The sequence below is a fragment of the Capra hircus genome, chromosome 1 (assembly GCF_001704415.2).
Source record: "Capra hircus breed San Clemente chromosome 1, ASM170441v1, whole genome shotgun sequence".
Lineage (NCBI taxonomy): Eukaryota > Metazoa > Chordata > Mammalia > Artiodactyla > Bovidae > Capra > Capra hircus.
Genome location: NC_030808.1, coordinates 95,239,055 through 95,258,034, shown reverse-complemented (window position 1 = coordinate 95,258,034; position 18,980 = coordinate 95,239,055). Strand labels below are relative to the sequence as shown.

The 18,980-nt window shown below is 43.2% G+C and overlaps 1 protein-coding gene across 7 annotated transcripts in view; it reads right to left on the bottom strand.

Annotated features, from left to right (window-relative positions):
• PLD1 (phospholipase D1) overlaps positions 1-18,702 on the bottom strand; it is a 283,431-nt gene extending 264,729 nt beyond the window's left edge. For 2 of the 7 annotated variants that reach the window (XM_018047786.1, XM_018047802.1), the window contains exons 1-2: positions 17,950-18,055; positions 3,258-3,315 (exon numbers count right to left, since the gene is read on the bottom strand). Coding sequence is in view for 4 of the 7 variants with exons in the window: in XM_018047809.1 (XP_017903298.1) it covers positions 17,950-18,260 (311 nt within the window). In the remaining 3 variants the exon portion in view is untranslated. Of the gene's footprint in view, positions 1-3,257; positions 3,316-17,949 lie in introns of all 7 variants that reach the window. The other 5 variants (XR_001918038.1, XM_018047781.1, XM_018047809.1 and 2 more) reach the window with 4 other exon arrangements.

Below are 18,980 nucleotides of genomic sequence, written 5' to 3'. Positions count from 1 at the left end.
GATAAGCAGTCACTGAAGAAATATTGTTCAAACTTCACACTGGGGTCTCTATTAACAAGTAAATTATGCTCACAGAATGGTTTTTTGAGGCAAACTCAGCCTTTTTAAAACCACATTATACTGTATTGTGGTTATCTTCTACTTTTTGAATTATTAAGAGATTATTGAATTATTCAAGATTACTTTTTAAGTAAACAGATTTTGACCAAAACATGCAAATATGAAAAAAACAAAACAAAACAAAACCTCACATGGACCAACATGAATGCCTTTTTAAATTTCTCATGTATTTGGGGCCTTCTATTTAAAGTTGGCTAAATTCTTGATATTTCATTCCTTTTCTCTCAATCTTTGGAATTTTTAGAGACTTGTTACTTCTTAAGTCCTGTTCTTCCTTATGAGTTTTGTGATGGCTGTCATGTGAGAATAGTAAAACCTGTTTTCTATTTTTTCATGACTTATTTGTAAAATGATAGACCCTTAAAATGTGAAACCAAAAGAAACTTTAAAGGGAAGGGAAAAGCACTTAAGCCACTGAATCCAGGTAATACCCACACTTGTGGAGTAAGATTGTCCTACTCTTGTATAGGGCTTCCTCGTGGCTCAGAGGGTAAAGAATCTGTCTGCAGTGCAGAGGACCCGGGTATAATCATGTGAATGAGAAATACCACCTGCCATATCAGTAAGCAAAAGATGTTGTGACCATCAAGCCAACAACCACTGCAGCCACCTCCAACTGTGCATCCTAAGGGGATTCAGGATGGAGAAAAGCAGGATACTGGCCCTAGATAGCTAAGTTCAATTCAGTTCAGTTGCTCAGTTGTGTCTGACTCTTTGTGACCCCATGAATCGCAGCAAGCCAGGCCTCCCTGTCCATCACCAACTCCTGGAGTTCACTCAAACTCATGTGCATCGACTCAGTGATCCCATCCAGCCATCTCATCCTCTCGTCCCCTTCTCCTCCTGCCTCCAATCCTTCCCAGCATCAGAGTCTTTTCCAATGAGTCAACTCTTCCCATGAGGTGGCCAAAGTATTGGACTTTCAGCTTCAACATCAGTCCTTTCAATGAACACCCAGGACTGATCTCCTTTAGAATGGACTGGTTGGATCTCCTTGCAGTCCAAGGGGCTCTCAAGAGTCTTCTCCAACACCACAGTTCAAAAGCATCAATTCTTTGGCGCTCAGCTTTCTTCACAGTCCAGCTCTCGCATCCATACATAACCACTGGAAAAAACCATAGCCTTGACTAGACCTTTGTTGGCAAAGTAATATCTCTGCTTTTCAATATGCTATCTAGGTTGGTCAAACCTTTCCTTCCAAAGAGTAAGCATCTTTTAATTTCATGGCTGCAATCACCATCTTCAATGATTTTGGAGCCCCAAAAAATAAAGTCTGACACTGTTTCCACTGTTTCCCCATATATTTCCCATGAAGTGATGGGACCAGATGCCATGATCTTCATTTTCTGAATGTTGAGCTTTAAGCCAACTGTTTCACTCTCCTCTTTCACTTTCATCAAGAGGCTTTTTAGTTCCTCTTCACTTGCTGCCATAAGGGTGGTGTCATCTGCATATCTGAGGTTATTGATATTTTTCCCAGCAATCTTGACTCCAGCTTGTGGTTCTTCCAGCCCAGAGTTTCTCATGATGTACTCTGCATATAAGTTAAATAAGCAGGGTGACAATATACAGCCTTGACGTACTCCTTTTCCTATTTGGAACCAGTCTATTGTTCCATGTCCAGTTCTAACTGTTGCTTCCTGACCTGCATATAGGGTTCTCAAGAGGCAGGTCAGGTGTCAAAGGAATAATTTTAATGAACCCAGACTTTTGCATCTTCCCATACACAGAAAAGCACTAAATTCATTAACTTGAGATGTCTGGTTTTCTTTCACAGCAACCTCTGGATGTTCCAACTACCTGGTTTTTGTTGCAAGAAGTCCTACATATCCTGGCTCCTCCCTTACTTCTTCACAGCAGCCCCTCAGAGCTATCTTTTTCCTGCATTTTTTTTTTCAATCAACAATCAGCAACAGTAGGAAGGTAAATTGGATAAGATCAAAGTGGACTGATTACAATGCTGAGGGGTACAAGGCAGAACTAAATGATGAGGGTATTTTCAATTAATCATGGTCACTTAAACATCCTTTATGAATATAATTCTAGGCCCATTTTTGCAGCATTAAGCAATGGATCTACACGTCGAAGAAAATCAAGCCTCTACTTAGGCCAAAAGAGTTCACCAGGCCTGTCCTCTGAGAAGAGGTTCGAGGGTGGCTGGTGAGCCCAGAGACCCATTCAGGACCTATTACACTGCCAGCTGAGGTAGTCACTCTCCTCTGCCCCAGAGCTGTGCACTCTCTCTTGCTCTGCATCAGCTCTGGGCGTGCTGGTGAGGAGGACCCCAAGGCCAAAGAAACACAAGCCTTATCTGAAGTCAGGCATCACCTCCCTGCCCCAGACCCAACTTGGTTTGTGAGTCATGACAAAGAATAAAAATTACATTCATCATTTCTAGTAATTCCTTCTCAACGAACATATGGTCCTTTTAAGTTATGGGAGATTTCATAGCCTTCCTGAGCCACTGGTACTAGGAAATCAGGGTGTAAAAAAATTTACTGTATAGAAATCATCAGATCAAGGGTCTATGCCTCAGTAAGTAAACAAATAAATTGAGAAAAAAAATCCTGGATGGAATTAGGAGACAGTGCCAACACAAGCACTGGTTTCATGAGAAAGAATGAGAATGAAATGCTTGCCTGGGTTGTGTTAAAATAATTCTGATTACAGTCCATTAAGTGAGGTGCTTATCCTTTATGCCTAACTTGTGCTTAATTACCATGTAATATAATAATGACTTCTCAGCATGTTCTAAATTGATATTGCAGCCTTTACTTGATTGTAGTAGGAAATTCTTCATACCTGTCTAGCCAGATCTAAAGACCCAACTCTAGGTATATTACCTAATCTTCCTGGAAACTGACCCACAGGCCAGCATTTATTTTGCCATTTACAGAGTCAGTTAAGCTGGTGATAAAGACAGAGTAAAGGGACAAAATAGGTGATTAAATAGCTAATCCCACTAGGAGATTGCAAGTAGAGAATAAAGTATGAGAGACCCCAGTAAGTTAATGATCACGCAAGAAAGCTGGTTTGCTTAACCACAAAATCAGTCAGGCTTACTCAGCAATAAAACAATGCAACTTAAGCATGAGACATGCCCCAGAACAATAAAACAATAATGGAAAAAGACTTACATCCTGCCTAGTGAGGTCAGCAAGCCAACAATTCCTAGGACGTGTTCCTCTGCACACACTAAAAACAAAAATATAAGGAAAAGGTGATATGATACCTGAAAGGTGATATAAAGCCTGAAATGATTTACCACACTCTAGTATATGTTATTGCCTTTTTGCTCATTTTCACTGCACCATGACAGTCTTGGCTTGATCATGTAGGGACAAGAAAAATCCCCTGCCTATGTGGAGGAGAAGTTAATGATGGAAGCTTGATATCTGCTCAAGAATGAGGAAGAAGGTGGTCTTCTCCCCCTCTCCACTTTTCCTTTGATTATAAAATCATAGCCCACTAAGATCTGGGCAGGGCACTTTCTTGTCTGCCTGCTTATAAGTCTCACAAGTACCCTATTCTAATAAATCACTTCTTATCTCTCACTTGGAGAAGGAAATGGCAACCCACTCCAGTGTTCTTCCCTGGAGAATCCCAGGGACGGCAGAGCCAGGTGGGCTGCCGTCTTTGGGGTCGCACAGAGTCAGACACGACTGAAGTAACTTAGCAGCAGCAGCAGTATCTCTCACTTTGCCTCTTGCTGAATTCTTTCTGTGCTGAGACATGAAGACTCAGAGCACCTTGGAGCCCCCATTAACTGAGACACATTTCTGCAGTTTCACTGGAATGGGTCTCACACTTCTTAAAGGAGTATTGAGTCCTCAGTGGGGTATCAGAACACCAGGGCTGCATATGGAACTGACTGCCCACTGAGCCACCAACACTTGACTTAGAAGCATCTTTCTGGACCAAATGGTCAGGTCATCTGGTCTCTGAGTGTAATTGTCTACCCACAACTTCATTTAAAAATTCTCTGCCCACAACTTCTTTGTCTCCTGGAAACCTGTATGCAGGTCAAGAAACAACAGTTAGAAATGGACATGAACAACAAACTGGTTCAAAATTGGGAAAGGAGTACATCAAAGCTAAATATATTGTCACCATGCTTATTTAACTTATATGCTGAGTACATCATGCAAAATGCCAGGCTGGATGAAGTACAAGCTGGAATAGAGATTGCTGGGAGAAATATCAATAACCTCAGATATGCAGATGACACCACCCTTATGGCAGAAAGTGAAGAGGAACCAATGAGCCTCTTGATGAATGTGAAAGCAGAGTGAAAAAGCTGGCTTAAAACGCAAAACATTCAAAAAACGAAGATCATGGCACCAGATCCCATCACTTTACGGCAAATAGTTGGGAAAACAATGGAAACAGTAACATACTTTATTTTCTTGGGCTCTAAAATCAGTGCAGATGGTGACTGCAGCCATGAAATTAAAAGATGCTTGCTCCTTGGAAGAAAAGCTATGATCAACCTAGACAGCATATTAAAAAGCAGAGACATTACCTGCCGACAAAGGTCCATTTAGTCAAAGCTATGGTTTTCCCAGTAGTCTTGTATGGATGTGAGTGTTGGACCATAAAGAAGGCTTAGCACCAAAGAATTGATGCTTTTGAACTGAGGTGTTAGAGGAGACTCCTGAGAATCCCCTGGACTGCAAGGAGATCAAACCAGTCCATCTTTAAGGAAATCAATCCTGAATATTCATTGGAAGGATTGATGCTGAAGTTGAGGCTCCAATATTTTAGCCACCTGATGCAAAGAGCCAACTCACTGGAAAAGACCCTGATGCTGGGAAACATTGAAGGCAGGAGGAGAAGGGGACAACAGAGGTTGAGATGGCTGGATGGCATCACTGAGTCAAAGGACGTAAGTTTGAGCAAACTCAGAGAGATGGTGAATGACAGGGAAGCCTAGCGTGCTGCAGTACATGCGGTCGCAAAGAGAGTCGGACAGGGCTGAACAACTAAACAACAGCCCACAACTTCAATTAAAAAGAAAAAAAAAAAGAATTGGCCCGTAACTAAAAGCACTCCCTAAAGCATATCTGTGTGTGTGAACTGGCACAGAAACAAGAACACCAAAAAATACTGGATTGTAGAACAAAAGTTCCTAATGAAATACAAGAGAAAATCAAAACTACTGAGAAGTAAAGGTAATGAAATAGTTTTAGGATTATTCCCTCTATTTCAAGCCAGTCCAATAAGCATGTTGGGATCTGCTATATGCTAGACTTTTAGGTGCTTTAAAATGAGAGGAAATTTATATATAAATGATATTTATATTTACATACTAAGATCATGGCATCCGGTCCCATCACTTCATGGCCAACAGATGGCAAAACAATGGAAACAGTGACACACTTTATTTTCTTGGGCTACAAAATCACTACAGATGGTGACTGCAGCCATGAAATTAAAAGACTCTTGTTCCTTGGAAGAAAAGCTAGGACAAGCCTAGACAGCATATTAAAAAGTAGAGACATTACTTTGCCAACAAAAGTCTGTATAGTCAAAGCTATGGTTTTTCCAGTAGTCACGTTTGGATGTGAGAGTTGGACTATAAAGAAGGTTAAGTGCTGAAGAATTGATGCTTTTGAACTATGGTGTTGGAGAAAACTCTGTGAGAGTCCAGTGGACTGCAAGGAGATCAACTCAGGCAATCCTAAATTAGGAAATCAACCCTGAATATTCACTGAAAGGGTTGATGCTGAAGCTGAAGCTCCAATACTTTGGCCACCTTATGCAAAGAGCCAACACACTGGAAAAGACCCTGTTGCTGAAAAAGATTGAAGGCAGGAGGAGAAGGGCACAACAGAGGATGAGATGGCATCACTGATTCAAAGGACGTGACTTTTAGCAAACTCTGGGAGATAGTAAAGTACAGGGAAGCTGGCATGCTTCAGTCCACATGGTTGCAAAAAGTCAGACTTGACTGAGCTACTGAAAAACGAAAACAAGAGTTTAATTATGTGGTTTAGTAGAGAAAAAACCTGCACATAGGAGATTGGTTGTGGGAAACAGAAAGCAGGGAGGACTGCCATGGGGATTTCTGTAGCAAATTCATCGTTGAATGAGAACAATGCATTGGGTAGCATCTAATTAAGACAAATCTGAAGAAAATAAAAAAAGACAAAAATTGTTCCTAAATTCCTATACTTCCTAAGGAGTTTTAGGAAGAGCTGACTATAAATGTCCATATACATGATGGACATTTATTTCAGCAATAATTGAAAATAGTGAGTGCAAACTCAGTACACAATTGGGGAAAGAAATGCCTTTGACCTCTACCATCCTCCCAAACACATAAATATTTAACTGACTGTATTAGACCACAAACTCTGTGCCAGTGGAACCACATCTTCGCTGCTCAAGCACATGCTGAGCACTCTGTTGGCATCAAAAGACCACTGACGAACTTACCAGCACCAGTATGAGCAGCAAACACAAGGTGATGGCTTTCACCACCAGCCCTACTGGCCTTCCTCGGCCACAGATCTGTAAAATTTACTTCCTCATTAGTCAACTCTGTTCCCTGTGACATCAGATAGGACAAACATCTCCAGCATGTCCTTCTGGACTCCTGAGTCTTACAGAGTGATGTATAGCCCTCTTACCCCATCACCCCACCCAACACCACCCCAATAGAACTCAAACAGGGAGGAAAACAGGAATTTCCCCAAATCTATCAGGTTTATTTTACACTACTTTCATGTTTAATTGATCCATTTTATCACAGATTAATCACCCACAGGACAAACAGCTACAGCTGAATCAACCCTTACACGCTCTCTGCAAATGAAAGGAAACATTCATATACAGGGCTACAGATTTTGTTTCCCATCGGTTGAGAGGGCCCTTGTTCCAAATGGCAGTAATATCTCAGCAATGCATCACTGTCCTAAAGGTAACATCTGTGGAATCGGGAAAGAGTGATAACAAGAACTGATGAATCACCTGGGAACCCAGGGTTCACACTAACATCACATACTCACACAGTAGTTCAGAGAGGCATTTTACAATTAGTGAGCACCTACTACATGCCAGGCAAATGCCAGCTCTCATGGAGCTTATGTTCATGTGTAGAAAACTCAGTATTCAAGACGTGAAGAAAAACTCACAGTGATCAGTGCTGGGGTGAAAATCACCCACAGGAATAGCTAGGACAGTGAGGCTATGAGCAAGGTAATGCAGACTAGGCAGGGAGGCAGATTTGATGGTCAGGGAAAGACTTTTCAGAGAGGTGATATTTGAACCTTTCGTCATTGACCCAAATGTCACAAAGATGCACGCCACGCAGACTCAGAAGAAGGGTGTTTCTGGCAGAGGGACCAGCACAATGCAAAGCCCTGAAGTGGAACCAGGTTGGTACGTTCCAGAAACAGAACCCCCCCGACCAGCCCCAGAGATGGGCAACTGTAGTTCAGAAAGATGAAAACTGAGGCTAACGTGGGAATAAACCTAGCACAGCTGACTCCCCTGCTAGTCTCCACGTACCATGCAGAGCTGTATCCTTAGGTGAGAATCTAGGCCCCAACAGATCTGAGCTCAGGGAGTCAGGCCCTTATCTGAGAAACAGGTTCATGGGGCCAAGAGGCAGACTCTGAAAGTTGTCTCACAGGAAGAGAATTTGAGGCCAAACATAAAAGTTAAGACTCTCTGGCAATGTGGCCAGGGTCCAGTAGCCCAAATGACTTGACACTACACCGGGCACATGGAGCCCCCAGGGCTGGGCAGCAAGTGCCCACAGGGGCCAAGCAGGTACATGGGAGGATCATCAGAATCCCAAAGGAACTCACACTATACTGCACTGAGTCACCCCCACTCCAAAAAAACCAATTTAGTAGGTACATGACAGAACCTGGGACTCTGAATTTAATCAAGCTCCCAGGTGATTTTGTTTAGCCAGACCTTAGAATGACTAACTGGGAGTGAGGAGAGGGCAAGCTTGCCCTGAAGGGGAAAGCTGAGTCTGAAGAATCTTATCTCTACAAATAGAATCAAGGATTAAAGTGAATGCAGTTAAGGGAAAACACACTTGGTATAACTATATGTCCACTCATAATTTATAAAAGTAATAGAAAAGAGAAAGGGAAGTAAAAGTTTATAGTCTAATAAAGATTAACTTAAAAATGTATAGCTAATATCATTTAAGGAGAAGTTGAAGGTTTTCTCCTAGGAATAGGAAGAAAGATTGTCTGCTATTACCGGTCACACATGCATGAGCGCTATGTCACTTCAGTTGAGTTGAACTCTTTGCGACACCATGGACTGTAGCCCGCCAGGCTCCTCTGTCCATGGGATTCTCAAGACAAGAATACTGGAGTGGGTTACCATGCCCTCCTCCAGGGACCTTCCTGACTGTATTCAACACCATGATAGATGTCATACTTAATGCAATTAAACAAAAAAAAAAAAAAAAGAAAGAAAGAAATCTTATACAAGTTGGGAAGAAAAAATACAAAGTGGATGCAGCTGAGATAGAGAAAAAAGTATGAAACCAAAATTATAGTAGCTAATAGGAAAAGATAGTTAAGAACATTGCACAACTTGGGGTACTCCTTTACCTCCAACTACATCTCCAACTCAAGACACTACTTTTGTTTTCAATACAATGCATTTAACGTAAGTTTAAAACCTAAACTTAGGCAATCTGTTGTTTCATAATGGCATGTTTAACAACTGGCTCATGAAATTCCTGAAAATTTAAAACCAGCTCTCAGCATGTCAGTTCCCGTGCACCGCTGGCAAAAGCTTCTGAAAAAAAAAAAAAAACAGTCCACTGCCTTTCCTCTCCTTTCCCTCTTCAGGCCTTCGTCTTCTCTTCCCTCCAACAGCTGTACAGCAGTGCTTTCACGTCTGCTCCGAGGAGCCCCACGGTTCCAGCTGCTAAGGGGCAGCTGCCTCTGCCAGGATGTGGGCAGGGAGGGAGGACACAGCTGGTTCACTGACCCCATCTAGGAATCCTCAAGAACGGCTGTGCTTAGGGTGTTCTACATGCTGGGATTTCAGAGAAGAGTTCATTTATAAAAGCAGTTCTTAGGGGCAGGGCAGGGGACAGTAACAACAATTTTTTCCTTCAAGTGCGAAAACGGCTGGTGTAGGTTACTGACACACAGTCTACACTTCCATCTATGAATCATGTAGATATGTGTCACCCACACCCCTAGAAAGCTGGCGAAGCCTGTGACGCCCTCTTGCCATTTAACATGAAGGCGAGGAACGTGATGGGAGGCATGTTATACCAACACAGCATGAACTAGTTCACTCTTCCCTTCAGAGTGCACCCTATTGTTAATTCTAAATATACTTTAAAAATATACCTCCATACATACACTCGTTGGAAAAGAGAGACAAATCATGCTTCTCCTACTATAAATAAATGCCACCCTGCGTGTGCGCGTGCAAACAGTGTGTCTGATTCTTTGTGACCCCATGGACTGTAGCCCAGCAGGCTCCTCTGTCCACGGGATTTTCCAGCAAGAATACTGGAGTGGGTTGCTATTTCCTTCTCCAGGGGATCTTCCCCACCCAGGGATCGAGAGATGTCTCTTGCATGTCCTGCTTTTGGCAGGCGGATTCTTTACCACTGTGCCATTGGTCTCCTGCATTGTGGGCGGATTCTTTACCAGCTGAGCCACCAGGGAAGCCACTGCACCACCTGCAAAGCCCAAATGCCATCCTATGTTTGTAAATTAAGAAAAAATCAAATTTTCTACCTAATGCCAAAACATATACCGAAAAGCATGATTATCAAAGGCATATAGCCCATTATCCCTAGCTGTAACTAGCTCTGTGGCCTGAAGCTTTCCTATTGCTTCTCATCACTGGGGTCTCACGGAATGCCATACTTACTCAAGAATTCCTCTCAGGAAAAATTCATTTCCCCCTGGTCCATATTCCCATAAGGCCCCACCTCCATGTCTCCTCCAACAGTGATTTGCTTGGCTATTTAGGGATGTCACTCCTGCTAGACCTGGGATGGAGCGGGGAGAGCTTTTCGAAAGACGGCAACTAATATTTATTGTGTCATTTCTATGTTCCAGTTGTTATTTAGTTGCTAAACTGGGTCCAACCCTTTTACAATCCCACGGACTATAGCCCGCCAGGGTCTTCTGTCCATGGGATGCTCCAGGCAAGAATACTGGAGTGAGTTGCCATTTCCTTCTCCAGGGGATCCTCCCGACCCAGGGACTGAACCTGCATCTCTACACTGGCACGCAGATTCTTTACCACTGAGGCACCAGGAAATCCCAGGCTCTAAGCTAAATGCTTCACAGGCATCGTTTCCTGCAGTCCCCACAATAATCCTATGAGATAGGTATTATTTTTATCCCCATTCTACAGATAGGGAAACCAAGGTATAGGGGACTTTTAAGTTACTTGTCTCAGGCCACATGGTGCTCGAGTCCTCAGGCTCCTAGGACAAGGACTGTGGTCATTACTCCTGGTGAGGAACTTGTGGGGCTCAACTGTGTCTTACTGTTATTTACCTTACTTGCTTTACAAGACCTGGTTTGATTCATCACTGCCCCATCACCCTACATTTCCAGACAAGACAGTGGCAGATTGGGGTTGGGACCGGGGTTAGGGTAAAAAAAATCTTTGCTCCATGTTCCTAGCTTTGAAATATTTAGCATCTACAAAATTCTATCAGGTGATTCTTTTTTTCCTTAAGATAATATGATTTTGGAACCCACACCTCAATCCTCTGCTACCTCCCCAATCTCCTTATTTCAAAGGACTCTTTCATCAGAATTCAGGTAGAAAATATTGCAGGAAAAGATCAATGAAATGAGTAAACTGGCTGCAAATTCAAAATGCCACAGACTGTCCACTGCACTTCTACAAGTTTATTTCTGAAAGTTAAGTGGCACAGCAGAACAAATCAATAAGTAAAACATTCATTATAATAATCTTCTTTTCTGGAAATATTTACATATTTTGAATAAAATGAATCACACCGATTCAGCTCACACCTAATTGTACACGACAATGAGCAGCGGAGACGCAAAAGTGAAAAAAAACAGTCAGTGACCTCTCATGGGGAAGACAAGCGATAAAATAATTGAAAACCCAGTGATTCTAATATCATGCTATATGTAAAATCCATTCATAAAAAAGAGTGTAAACAAAAATAGTCTAGGTTAGTATGAAGATCCCAAGCAGGGGCTAAGAGTTATCTGGTATCTCTTTGTCCACATGCTTTATTGATTAGCAATGGTTTTAAGCAACAATAAGATCACTTCAAGATAAAGACTTGAATGTAAGACCTGAAACCATAAAACTCCTAGAAGAAAACATAGGCAGTATGCACTTTGACAGTGGTCTTAGCGATATCTTTCTGGATTTGTCTCCTCAGGCAAGGGAAACAAAAGTAAAAATGAACAAGTGGGACTAAATCAGACTAAAAAGTTTCTGAACAGCAAAGGAAACTATCAACAAAATGAAAAGACAACCTACCAAATGGGAGAAGATATTTACAAACCATATATTCAATAAAGGGTTGACATCTAAAATATAAAAAGAACTCATATAACAACAAAAAAACAAACAACCCAATTTAAAAATGGGCAGAGGAGATGAATAAACATTTTTCCAAGAAGACATACAGACGGCTAATGGGCACATGAAGAAATGTTCAACATCACTAATTATTATGGAAATCCAAATCAAAACCACAATGAGGTATCACCACATGCCTGTTACAAAGGCTATGATCAAAAAGGCAAGAAATAACAAGCTGGCAAGGAAGTGGAGAAAGGGGAAGCTTCATGCACTGTTGATGGGACTGTAAACGGCTGCAGCCATTTTGGGAAATAGCATGGAGATCCCTCAAAAAATTAAGTCTAGAACTACTGTATGATCCAGCTGTCCTGTTTCTGCATAGTTAGCCAAATAATAAAAAACACTAATTAAAAAAGATATATGCACCTCTATGTTCATTACAGCATTATTTATAATGGATATGGAGACAACCTAAGTGCCCATGAATGAATGAATGGATAAAGAAGATGTGGAATCCTTCAGATTAAAAATTAATTATTAGATGTATGAACATGACTAATCGCTTCTCTGAGGCCTAGCATTCTAAACTGTAAATGGAAGCATCAATAATGCTGTTTGGCTTGCAAATGAGGTCATGTGTGGGAAGACAATGTAAAGGCGCATGGCATTCCTAGCCATGAACATTAACTGGTGGACAGTTTAACCTCTCATGCTACAATGTTACTGATCCAAATGGAGAAGGCCTGTGGAGGCCCAGGAATACTGACGCTCCATGAGGATATCTGGTGACTTTAACTTTAGTGAACACTAAGTTGGAAGACACATTTTTAAATATGCCTCTTAAACGTTGCTAAAGAGTGGATTTAAACAACTTTGTAAAATAAATGACTGTTTAAAAAAAAGACGTGATAATTACAATGGAATATTACTCAGCCAAGAAAAAGATGAAATCCAGCCTTCTGAACAGTATAACTGGACCTTGAGGATATTATGTTAAGTGAAAACAAATACTATATGATTTCACTCATTTGTTAAAACACAAACTAGAAAAGCAAAAAAAAAAAAAAATTAAACAAACCAAACACATAGATACAGAGAACAAAGTAGTGAGTTGCTAGAGTGAAAGGGCTGGGGGGGTGGGAGGGATGATGGGGAGGATCAAATGGATAAAGGGGATCAAATATATGGAGATAGATGTAACTAAAAATTTTGGTGGCTGTAGTGTATACAGGGGCTTCCCAGGTGGCACTAGTGGTAAAGAACCTGCCTGGCAAAGCAGGAGACGTAAGAAATGTGGGTTGGATCCCTGGGTTGGGAAGATCCCCTGAAGGAGGGCATGACAACCCACTCCAGTACTATTGCCTGGAGAATCCCATGGACAGAGGAACCTGGCAGGCTACAGGCCATAGGGTCACAAAGAGTCAGACACGACTGAAGGGACTTAGCACAGCAGAGCGCAGCACAGTGTATCCAGAAGTAGAAATGGAATGCTGTACACATGAAACTTACATAATGTTATAAATCAATGTTAACTCAATAGAAAAACCATAAATAAATAGTCACTTTAAGATAAACCAAAGAAAAGATAATTTTCATCTACACTTGACATTTCAAAGGGATTGTTAGGCAGAATCACACGGAAGCTCGAGCTTGTGTAAAGAACTGACCAAACTTTCAGCACCCTGTCTTCCCCTGTGCTGGTTCCTCTCCACACTGGCTTCTCCCTTCCACTCCACCACCTGCTTTTTCCCATGTTTATTCCTTATTCTCCTTCATCCAAATTCACTTACTGTCTGCAAGAGCCTACTTTGGAAAAAAAAAAAAATCACTGTTGAATACTGAACTTTGATTTTCCTGTCCTTAATATAAAGTTTGTCAATTTATGCCCTTAGAAGTCTCTCCCTCTCTCAACAAAAGAGCCGACCAGACAGAGTTATTTTTATTTCCCTGTTGCTCTTGGCTGATTTTCTTTTGTGCGTCAGAGGCTTTCAAAAGGTTCCCAACTCCAGATCCAAAAAGTGCAAAAAATGATTGAGTACAGAATAAAATATTCCTCTCATCCAGAGGGGAACTTGAGGTCACAGGCTGGGGAAGGAATTGGGGTTCTGGAGCCTTACAGCAAGACTTTCCATGGCCTACGGTCAGCCACAAGCTTCTGTTCTGTCCACCTGGGATAAAACCCAGGCCTTCATTTGGCAGATTAGCTCTGGGATGGTCATGCTTCTGCTGCTGCTGCTAAGTCGCTTCAGTCATGTCCAACTCTGTGCGACCCCATAGACAGCAGCCCACCAGGCTCCCCCTTCCCTGGGATCCTCCAGGCAAGAACACTGGAGTGGGTTGCCATTTCTTTCTCCAATGCATGAAAGTGAAAAGTGAAACTGAAGTCGCTCAGTCGTGTAAGACTCTTCGCGACCCCATGGACTGCAGCCTATCAGGCTCCTCCATCCATGGGATTTTCCAGGCAAGAGTACTGGTCATATGATTATTAAAATACAGAAGTATTTCCTCCCTGATTGGCAAATACTGCCTCCCTATACACACATCCTGGCCTCCAAGACCCTTTCAGGATCCCTGTCCAAAACTCCTCACAATCAAGAGGCAAGAGGACCAGCAGCAGAGACTCTCTAGGACCCTGTCTCAGTGCTCACAGAGCCTGACAAAACCACACTCCACTTTAATTTCTGCTAGTGAAAAATGTGTGCATGTGTGTGTGTGTGTGAAAGTTGCTCAGTCATGTCCCACTCTTTGCGACCCCATGGACTATAGCCCACAAGGCTCCTCTGTCCATGGGATTTCCCAGGCAAGAATACTGGAGAGGGTTGCCATTTCCTTCTCCAGATGAAAAATAAAGGAGTTGAATGGGTTGTCTGAGCTGCACTTCGATTGCAATTATGTCAAGTTATTATTCCCTAAGGATAAGGACAAGACAGCAATATAACAATATGAAAAAAATTGTTAGGAGGGTGGAATCTCTGGCTATATTTTTCTGATGAGACAGCAGTGCCAAAACCCTGGGTTCAAGATTCCTGCAATGGAATCTCAGCTCTGCCATAGGCTAGCTTGCTGTACCTCCAATGACTCATCTATAAAAGGGGCTGGTAGGACTATTACATACCTACTTCACAGGGTTATCGTGAGAATAAAATGTGCTCATGTGTGTAAAATGCTTAGAATAGTGTCTGGTGCACAGAAAGTACCTTTAAGTGTTGACTGAATACACAAATCATTTTGTATTCTGTCACAGAATGTTTGTTCAATAAATTAAAAAATTAAGCAAGTTTCACAACACAAAAGAAACAAAAAAGCAGCTGTGACACTATGAAATGCCTACTATATACTTTCATTTAAAAACCCAGCATTAAAACATCTGGGATACAGATTTTACACTGGCCTGTGAATTTAGGGAAACACATTGGAAGGCATTTCCACTACAGCATGAGACAGGATTTGTACCATCCCCTTTCTAATCAGAAATGTCACAGGCTTATGAGAAATTTAGGGTATGAGTTTCTCATTTTAACCCTGCAAAAACATTTATCCACACCCTGGTGGGAGAATACATTTTATTTTGTGGTGCTAAGACTTAAAGAATTAAAAACATCAAACCAGGTGCTGCACAGCTACAGCTTCTCTTATGCACACAGTGACTCAAACTAAGAGTTTAAAGGGTCACATCTTATGTACTGGGTCCTCTGTGTCCATCAATGTTTAGTAAACATCTAGAGTGGAAAGGAAACTGCTACACCTAGGAGCTAGCTCAATCAAAACTCCTTTTAGTTAAAAGGGTGCACAACCTGAGCTCGAGCATAATTTGGAAACATGCTACAGAGCTGCTAAGGAGACAAAGGAATTTCATCTGTTAGAGATTAAGGAGAGAAAACTACCAACAACAACTCTAGGGAATTCCCTGGCCATCCAATGGTTAGGACTCTGCACTCTCACTGCTCAAGACACGGGTTTAGTCCCTTGTCTGGGAACTAAGACTCTGAAAGCCACTGGCACAACCAGAAAACAAACAAACAGAAAAACTCTCTGGTGGGCTGCAGTCCATGGGGTCGCGAAGAGTCTTACACGACTGAGCGACTTCAGTTTCACTTTTCACTTTCATGCCTTGGAGAAGGAAATGGCAACCCACTCCAGTGCCCTTGCCTGGAGAATCCCAGGGATGGGGGAGCCTGGTGGGCTGCCGTCTATGGGGTCGCACAGAGTTGAACATGGCTGAAGTGACTTAGCAGCAGCAGCAGCAGCAGCAGCAAGCTTATCCTCTGGGTTTCCCAGGTGGTAAAAAAAAACCCGCCTGCCAATGCAAGAGACTTAAGAGATGAGGTTCAATCCCTGGGTCAGGAAGATTCCCTGGAGGAGAGCCAGGCAACCCACTCAAGTATTCTTGCCTGGAGAATCCCACGGACAGAGGAGCCTGACGAGCTATAGCCAATAGGGTTGCAAAGAGTTGGACATGACTGAAGCAACCTAGCGCAGGAGTTTATCCTCACAGAGTAAAGTATTAGGGCTTTCCTGATGGGGATAAAATTTACTAAACACAGTCTGGTTATACCTTTTCAACTTTCTTCTTTAAAAGTGAATTTCTCTAAAAATATGAGAAGGAACTCAGACTTCACTTAGTGAGAAAACTAAAGCTTGTATTGTAGTCATTCTCATTGAAATGTTATTAAAACTAAAAAAATAAAGAGTTGTGGAGGGATAGTTGTGATGGGAGCACAATAATATGAAAGTACTTAATGCCACTGAATTACATACTAAAAAATGGTTAAAATGAAAAAGTTTATGTTATGTATATCAACACAACAAAAATAAAATAACACGGAAAACCCTATAAGAGTTAAAGGTAAATGAATTTTGTAACAAATCATTTTTAATTAAGAAATGCACATTTAGTAATCGGACAACTTCCAAGGAGCAGGATCCCCCACTGCCTAGTTGTAATCGAATCAGCAAGCCTAAATACAGCACTTCTCGGCGTGGTTCCCAAATACTCTACCATCAGGTACAAACATGTTAAAGACACACCTTTCTCAAAGCCTTAACTACTCACACTTTTCATATGGATTGTGAGTTATACTAGATCCTGAGAAGACAAGCAGGGAGCTCAGACAATTAGTGAAAAGATCCTAAAACAACATTTAAAGGCTGTGTACAAATTCAAGCTAAAAGACTGTGCCCTATTCACTTGTATGTTATCATAAAACAATGCTGAAAGAAAATCTTATTCAAAGAGGCAGTGTGTAATTGTGGAGTCTGTTAATAGTTCAAACTATAGATTAATTTTCATTCTTTAGACTTTCATTGCGCCACCTTTAGTTAGCCATTTAACACAGCACCGAGGTCTGGGGATACCTGGCCTCCCTGAAGCCCTGAGAAAGCACTCAAAGGGCGGTCTAAACTGAAACCGGTAGGCCTGGCAAGTAAAGTAAGGGAACTCCTCATTTCGGGGAAAAACTTAGGGATAATCAAACGCATAAACGTTTGTGGTCCTTAAGAACCTACTTGCCTTCAGTACTTTACAAAGACAGTAAAATAATCCGAAACTAGGAGAAGGAGCAAATACAGGCGTGGTGATAGTTCTGAAGGGCCTCAGAATCCTATCCTAGGCTTGAAGCTCCACTTTCTTGGATCTGAGACCTAAGTCCCACATACCTGAAGCTGGAGCCCCTTTATACACACCCAGGTCCTTGCGCCCTTATCCCTGCCCCGCCCCGGCGTCATCACTTCGTGGGCGCCACAGCTGGCAGCTGTGTAGTCACACGCCCAGGATGGTGCATCTGGAGGGCTGGGCGCTCAGCCTTGGGACACAGCACTTCCTGGTTGCTTTGGGATACTGTTCCTACCGCCACCGCCATCTCGGTCATCCCACAGCACAAGCGGACCCCAGGGCCGCGAGATGACCTAGAGTCACCGGACACACTTGTACTGGGGGCCCCGCGGCGAGCTAGACGGATACACCTGCAGAAGACGCCCGCAACTTCGGCCTGGAGCCAGCGCGGCTCTGCAGTCCAGAGCCACCTGCCCCGGCAAAAGTGCGCGCCCAAGTTGACGGCGTCGACTCTGCAGGAATCCGGGCCGAAGGCATGCACTGGAGGCCCCCGAATGCTGCCAAGGAGGCCGGTCCCGCGAGGCCGCAGGGAGCTGGTGCCCGTCGCCGACGCCGCTGCCAAGGCTGCGTCCAAGTTGGGCGGGGAAGGGCCCGCTGCCGGCGGCCGTCGGGAGGAGGGACGGAAAGCGAGCGCGGCGGAAACCCGCTCCCGCTGGAGCTGTGCGCGCCCCCGGCGGCGGCCGCGCGGCTCCTACCTGTGGCGTGAGGGCGGCCTCAGGAACCTGCGCGGTGGCGGCGGATTCCCGGGGCTCCGGCGCAGCTGGCACCGCTGGAGGCAGGGGAGCAGGGAAAGAGGCTGGGCCAGAGTGGGGACCGCGCCGTCGCCCGGAACTCCGCGCCGGGATTCGCGCTGGCCCAGCAGGGGTGGGGCGAGGCGGTGCCCGGCGAGGCAAGTCTCCGCGCAGGCTGGACGCCCCCGCCGGGTAGGAGGTCTCCGGCCTCTAAACCTCTTTGCTGGTCCGTGTTTCTGACTCTTTTCTCCCAAAGTTTCATAATTCAACCGCATCAATCTAGGGTATGTTCACTAGCATTACTACTACTACTATTATTATTATTATTATATCGGGCACTCTTGAGCCGCCAAGTGTGCAGGCACGGTTGTAGGAGCTTTGCCTACATAATCTTAGTCTCGTCTACTGCAGTTGGTAGCCACAAACGGTGAATTTTACAACTAAGGAACAGGAACCAAAAAGTGATACAACTTGTCAGAGGTGACACAAGAACTGGGATCTTTGTTGACGTCATCTGTAAGCCGTCTTCCAACTCCTTGGCTTCATGTGTTATCAAGCAAGGAAAGTGAGACTCTGAAGTAACCAGTCTTAAGGTCACCCAATCAAGAACGCAGAAGACGGGAATTTGTGTCTTGATGTCTTTGAAGTTCAAACTTCAGAAATCTTCGTATAAAATAATAAATCAGGAGTAAAGCATGGAAAATTCCATTCCACCCATTGTTGTTCAGTTGCTCAGTCATGTCTGACCCTTTGCGGCCCCATGGACTGGAGCACGCCAGTCTTCCCTGTCCTTCACCATCTCCCATGAAACTGTCCAAATACAGCAGTTTTGATGTCCACTTGGAATAAAGTCTTAAGAAAAAAAAAAAAAAACCAGTTGTCATGTGACTTGACTAGCAGTCATTTGGGAATATAGCTTTGAGTATAGGCCACCCTATCCTCATTACACAATGCTGCCTTCTGCCAAAGCCAAAGGAAGCTATCGCCTTCATGGA